This window comes from Phalaenopsis equestris, unplaced genomic scaffold, assembly GCF_001263595.1.
Source record: "Phalaenopsis equestris unplaced genomic scaffold, ASM126359v1 Scaffold000002, whole genome shotgun sequence".
NCBI classification, from domain to species: domain Eukaryota; kingdom Viridiplantae; phylum Streptophyta; class Magnoliopsida; order Asparagales; family Orchidaceae; genus Phalaenopsis; species Phalaenopsis equestris.
In genome coordinates this window covers 7,578,910-7,586,345 of record NW_018164444.1, presented here as the reverse complement: position 1 = coordinate 7,586,345, position 7,436 = coordinate 7,578,910, and the positions used below count along the sequence as shown (strand labels likewise).

The following is a 7,436-nucleotide window of genomic DNA, read 5'->3' as shown; positions in this document are numbered from 1 at the left end:
AAAAATTTTTTGACCTTCTAATTATACATTGAAGTTTCAAAATAAGGTTCAACAAATTCATACAAGATTTTATTTCTCAGATTGTGCCAATTTTTGTATTATTGGATACGTCGGATCAAATAGTTTACTGAAATCAATATTCTGAATAATTTTTAAATAAAATTTAAACATATTTTATTAAACAAGTTATCTTAGATTCACGTAAAATTTTCCAAAATGTTAAGAGACCTATAAATTACAGAAATTATGAAGTGCCACCATAACGACGAATTTGCTTGCCGTGGGAAGACAAATCGCATTTAAGCTTCGCGGGAGAGAAAGGGGGAGGGAGCCCGACGCAAACTGTCATCGCTGTCGCGAAGGGTTTATCATTTTTCGTTAAGGAACAGAAGGTGTTAGGGTTTACCAGGGATTGAGAGATCATAAGAGAAAAAAGATAAAGTAAAGCGATGTTGATACAGCTGCCGCGCCTAACTAGTTCCATACGAGACCACTTCGATGTCGATCGCGCGTACTTGCAGCGCAAAGAGCTCCTACGGAACATCAAAGCAAGAAGGTATATGAATTTATTACTGTTTCTGTATACATGGTTTACATTTGCTTATTGTTTTGAAATTTTATAAGTTCAAATTTTAAGTTCTAATTCTGTTTCCGGTGTTTGAATCAGGTCGCGCGATGATTTGGAACTTGCTCGAAGGTTGGTTCACCGGTGGGATGATGGTGAGCGAGTTCCATGAAAACGAGTGGTTAAAAATCTTCCTTTTTTTTGGCTGTCGTTTAATGTAACTGTACAGCGTATGATCTGTCAATGGTGATTTATGCCTTTTTCTAACGATATTACGTTTACATTCCTGCTCTAAAATTTCATTGATGTCACACATTTCCTTGGAATCCATCCATTAGTTTGTTTTTTTTTTCTTTATTAACTTATTCCATTCATCTATCGTGCTGTGATACTTTTCTGTTTGATTTATTTCATATGTTTTAGTTTATTTGAACTGGTACTGCAAGGACTCAATGAATGTAATAGATTATTTCCAGGAAGGTCAGAGAGATGAACTGTCTCTTTTTTTACTTGGCAACATGGATTTCCCCTTGCATTTTGTTTTATGGGAAACCTTAACAAAATCTCCTTGACATAATATGGATTTTGTACTATATCTAGTTGGGCATTTTACACACAGAGCACACGATTCTTCTGCATTTGCATGTTCTACAGCTAAGCTTTCATATTTACATAGTTAGCTCTCAAATCCTTAATATCACATAAAAATAGTTATATAACCATTTTTTAGAAGTGAAATACACAGTTTCATGCATAGGCTTAAAACACCAAAATGCTGTATATGTAAATATAAAATTTTAGGTGTGAGATTTGTATATATATAGAAATTGTGTGCTACACTTGTAAATTTACGTATCTAGTTTTGTCAATCATTTGTTCTGTTAATGGCTGAAATTCACTATTTTGATGACATTTACCATGACAGGAATTTTAAGAAAATGATGTATTTTAAATTTTTTTGTCTCATGTGGAGGATGCTGGAAAAAAATCATATTCCTGCATAAATTCAACTTTATTCATGTTAAGATTTTATTTACCGAGTGTTTATTATGCCTGACCTCGTATTTTTCATTTACCTATTTCTCACATTTTTTTTTCATTTTTTGTTGATTCTCATGCTTGAAACTTGATTTCCATTGTGCCTTTTTTTTTAATATTCACTTTTTATTCAGTTTCAAGTGATGTTCGGCAAGCTTATAGGCAGTTTCTTGGTTCTGTGCGGGAATTGACTGATGGAGATTTTTCTTCCAATGACTTTCAAGAGATTGCAGTATTCATATATGGTTTATTTGGTGTTCCTGACATTGACATCAAGCAGAGGATCTTTGAAAAGAAGTAAATCAATATGCTCCTCTGTTCATAACATCAAGTTGCTCGATTTATTTATTTTTTCCATCGTCCCTGTTTTAATGAACTTGTTGGAAAGGAATCATTGTTTATGTTACATTATAGAACATAAATGCATCCAAATAATATATTGATATACGTTTGTAATGGCGTTGATGATTTAGCTAAGATGCACCAGATCTCTTAGTTTTTCTGCTTTCACCATTAGATTTGATGTTATTTGTTTTTCAATGTTAAACTTAGTTTTAAGTTAATTCTGAATATTAAGGGCAACATAGTTCTCAACTGCAAATATATATATAGGTTTTGGTATTTATCTTTCTCCTAACCGGCAACCCAATGTTATTTTTGTGGCAACGTAATAATGGAATGATAGGATCGTTTTTCTTATATTTAACCACATGAAAAATTAGTTTTGCTGATTGCACGTCTTTTCTGAAATACATTAATTATCCTGTTTCTCTCCAAGCCTAAGAAAGAGTTTTGGCACCGAGGCAAATGAATTATAATTGTTTCTAAATTTTGTTGATATAGGATGGGGGATTTTTAATCAAACTAGGATGATATATACTATGAAAACAAAAAAAAAATTATAATTTGCACCCTACTAGTTCATAATATTAGTAAAATCTCATCACCATTAATGTAAGACAACAAGCTTATTTTATTATTTCAAAACAACAATTTAACAATAGCTGAAATTTGAAATTGACTAGAAAAACTGGGTAAACATTAAACTTCAGCAATGATTAAGCTCACATTTCAAAAAAATAAAAAATAAAAGAAATCCAACATATATCTGGACAAAATTTCAATCACCACACAAAACCACTAACTAAATAATTTCAGAGAAAAGAATAAGGATACACATTATCCCAAAGTGAAGAACCTACATCACATCAATCACATGGATACAAGTAGTTCCCCTCCAGAACTAATTGTCTACACTTGTGAGGTACTCGAAGAACACACATCCAACCATTTCACAGATAAGGGAGAGGAAAATTGGAAAAATTTCACCATTCAATGTGTGATTTTTATTATAGGATTAATAAGTTACACTAAATCTTTCAAGATTTCACAACAGGTTTTCACTACATCCAATGGAAATTTTAAATATTTCCATAAATAGTACTAGAGAAAGAGGAAGTAATTATTGTAAATAGAGGGCTTGCAGAAGGGTTGCTTGCTAAACAGTAAGCACAAGACTTAATTGTATCTGCAATTAAGATTCATTAGAGCTAACAGTAAATTGGCGTGTAATGGGATGTAGCAGAGGCAGTAAATTAACCTAGCTAGCTAGGCAACATGGTTGGTAGTACAACCCAACGGGCAACCAATGTGATTGATGTATTGGGAAATTCACCAACAGCGGGGAAATAAAAAAGCGATGACATCATAATAGAGTGTAAACTCTATAGATGGTAACATTGGAGCACAGGGACAGCATAGTAACGAGAAAGGCAGCAAAGAAATATGAAGCACATGAACTACGTGAATAACTTGGGATAAAATAGCTTGAACAACAATGATGGCAGGATTATAGCAATCCATGGTATGACTTATGAACTCCATTTTTGAAAATTGGAATTCTATGGGCTAATTTGAACCATGTGGTCAAGAATTAAATTTAATAAACCTTCCAAAATACCAAATAACTCATCCTTTCTCTAGAGGCTAACATCACAGACATGCTTGCATAGAACAAAAGAAAAAATCATAAAGTTTATTGATACAAATCACATAAATAATCACTTTCTATCTTTCAACTCCGTATACTTTCAAATTTTTGTCATATGATTTCTAGTATTCCACTTATATAAAGATAGTTGCTTTGCCTTCCAATTCTAAACTAAAAAAGTTCTAAGGAAATTATATTTTCTTTTTGTTTTTACATAGACACCATTATTAGAATTATGCCATGTACGAAGATAATATACCAAGGCATCTCTACATGAATTTACTTTCTATTTTTCCCCATAATTAATATAGAAAATTACATACTTAATGTTGACTATTAATATAATTTTGATGTGATTGTAAACTATTTGACGACTATAAATCTACTTTTAATACTGATCAATTCATCAATATCTTGAATAACTGAAATATATTATTATTTTTTCTTATAATGCATACCAAATTAATTCTCCCAGCGCTCAATTGAACGCTTTCTCTCGAGATCGATAAAGAATTATACTGATATTATTTTTGTGCTCTCTAATTCACATCACAAATTGTATTACTCACAAGTTAGATTTCCTTAAAACTATTATACTCTCGGGGATCTAGTTTGTTCCTGAATATTGCTATCAAATTGTTTATTCTTCAATCATTGACATCCTATTAATTTTTTAAAATTTGTTAAAAATATTTGTTAAATGAATTAATCAAGCAGCACCCATTAATGTATATTTCTACAGGTTAAAATTGCTTTATTTTGTGGATCAATCTATATCATCAATTATTTTGTTCAATTTTTTGATAATATTTTTTTCTTATAGCTCTCTTTTACTATTTTTTGAAAGCATTCTTTCATTCTTTTTTCTTCATCTCATGTTTCACTAATATCATATTATCATCATTTTAACACATTTAATTTGATCAAAAGTTATTAATCTCTTATCCATGCTGTAGTTATATTTCTCCTTTTCTCTTCCTTGGCGTCTGGTCTATTATAGCATTATATAAGTTACTATAGTCGTAGCTTTTTATTTTGCTACGTACCCACTTTGCAATGTTTTAAATTTATAATTACTACAAGTCTCAATGGATTACAATTTTTATCTATCTTAAAGCACATTTATTTCCATTACAACCTTTCTACGCCTCACTCCATGAAATCCTTCTCATTTATGTCTATTTTATACTCTTTAAAACCTCTGCAACTAACATTTTAATGAAATCAACATGCTATTTGATATGAGTTTGGCTTTATTATCGATTTTAATTTGCTTGTCTTGAAAAGCTATCTAGAAATTTTAACTTTTTATCACCTATCAAACTCCATTGTCTTACCTCAGAGAAACTATGATTTTTAACACTTTTTCCTCTAAAGATTACATAAATATCTTTTATTTTTATGTTTTGCGGTGAAGTTCGCTATTGACATCATCTTGTAATATTTGTAGAAGCCTTCAATTTTTTAAGTAAATGAATTCTATTCGTGATTTGGTTTTTCTCTTTCAAAGTAACTATATGCTTTTGTCATTTTTCCAAGTGTATGTTTGCTATTGCAAGTTTATATGCTGTTGAGAGATTATATAGCCTTTCACACGCTTATTTATCTCAAAATTCATTCTCATAATTTCCTTGTAGGCTATCCTAGCATATGCCACCTTCAATAATTATGCTATTTTTTGGTATATATTGTAACAGTAAGGCAAGATGTTTTAGGGTCTATGGTTCTTTAATGTTAATCTAAGATGAGATGCTGAAAGAAACACTGAAAACATCACTATTCATAGCTTTCCAACTCTCCAACTCTTATCGTAGGGCTCATTAATTAATCTTAGGATGTGATGCACAAAGAAACACCAAAAATATCAGTTTTCATAGATTTCTCCTATCATAGGTGAATAATAGTTTTTTTTTTTTTTTTTATGCAAAGCCAGAAAACACTTTTAAGTCATTCTAAATGATAGAATAAGTCATTAAAATTTGAAGTTCTTTGAGCTATATGAGAATGAAGATAAAATTTAATAACAATTAAAATTCACATTACAAAATAAAACCCACATATACTGAATTTGACCAAAAAACTCAATCACGAGCATAATTTGATCGCAAAATATTTAGATAAAAATAACTAGGATAAAAATTTCCAAAGTTTCATGCCTTATGCTAGTAGAGGGATAAAACCTTTCTCCAAGAGTCATAAACAGGATTTTCATTGCACTTTAAGAATTCATATCCAATAACATGGAGGAAACAAAAAATTCTATACAAAAAGTTCTACTTGTTAATTTATTTTGAAATATTGAAATACATACTTTCGAAGTCCTATTTATAGCCCCAAAGATCTTATACTAGCAGTTTCTTAGGATCTCTCGGATTTGGTCTAAAACTGTAGGCTTTAATTGATATCGGAGTTGACCCAAATCATATTAGAAAATTAAATATTTTTTCTTGAAGCAACTAAATGGTTACAATAAACACACTTGAAAGGAAAGATATAACAACACGCCACTCAAAAATCAGAAATAGCAACAAGCACAACACAAATAAGCAAACTGGTCGGATCTCGGGGTGATGGTGATGATCGACGAGGGTTTGATCCTACGACGATATATCAAGGAGTGGGAGAAGGCTGGAAGGCGCGGCGATGACAAAGGGCTTGGACGAAGCGAAGCAGAGGAGTTGCGACAAGGGCAGCGAGCTAAAAGGAGAGAAAGGATTGCTGGGTCGATGGAACGACATAAAACAACAGGAAAAAAACTGTTTTTGGGTGGCTGCAGCTTGGTGGGGAATTTTGGCGGAAGTGATGAGGGATGCAGGGAACTGCAGAATTGTAAGAGGATGACTGTTAGGGGTTGCGGCAACAAGGATAGGTGGTTGGATTGGGGAAACCACAAGGAAAATAACAAGCTGCGACTGCAACAATGGGAGGATGTGAAAAACTATAAGGAAGATTAACACCACATCAGGAGAGAGATATAACCGGGGTATCACCCAAACCCTCGTAAACAACCCTCAAAGAGAGAGACGAACTCCGACGGCTGTCCTGACAAAAATCTGAGCCAAAGCTAAATTCAAAATTCTAATACTACACATATATAGGAAATGAGTAAAAATAAATGAATGATAATATAAAAAAAAACATAAAAGAAAAAGAAAAAAGGTTTTTTAGGCGCCTCTCACGATATATATTTTTGCGGTGCTGTAACAGCTACAATATCGATTCATGGTAAGCTCCTGCGTCATTAATTGAATAAACTCGGATGCCAACAAAAATGAAAGGTAAAATCACGGTTTCCAATTTCCAACAATCCTTAACAACGTTTGATTCTCTGCAAAATAAGAATTGAGAATAGTAGGAAATTATTGGTGGCCGAACACATTTACAATGAGAGTGTTGAAGACAATAGGTTATGAGATGTAGGAAACATGGTGTAATGGTCTGTTGACCTCACTTTTGGTTGAGGTCTAGAAAACTTCTTTAGTAGCCTAGGTTTAGCCATAAGACTTTCCTATTGACTAGTCTTAGAAAATTAGAAAAGGTACCCCCACCATTAGAAATTCAAAGCCTTTCTCTTTACTCAACTTGAAGTTTCACATATTGATCTTAACTTCTAGCATTTAGTAGGTAAGATCATGGTGAAAGGATTCAAGAGGAGTTCTTATAGGATTACTTGGCCTTAGGATTGACCCTGGGTGTTGGTTTGGAGTTAGGATACACAATATCCTCACAATATTCTAGCTAAAACCAATCCATAAGGACCCAAAATGAGGATTTCATTAATCCATGGTTCATTTAGAATGGATATCTATCCAATTCCATGTGAAATGCCTAACTTGGTCTTTT

General features: G+C 32.2%; 1 protein-coding gene across 1 annotated transcript in view; it reads left to right on the top strand.

The window, feature by feature from the left end:
- Positions 1–245: 245 nt before the first annotated feature.
- The window catches only part of LOC110017859 (DExH-box ATP-dependent RNA helicase DExH14), a 121,097-nt gene continuing 113,906 nt past the window's right edge, over positions 246–7,436 (top strand). Inside the window, 3 exon segments of the mRNA XM_020715000.1 lie at positions 246–556; positions 668–720; positions 1,738–1,900. Of these exon segments, the coding sequence (XP_020570659.1) occupies positions 450–556; positions 668–720; positions 1,738–1,900 (323 nt within the window). The 5' untranslated portion in view covers positions 246–449.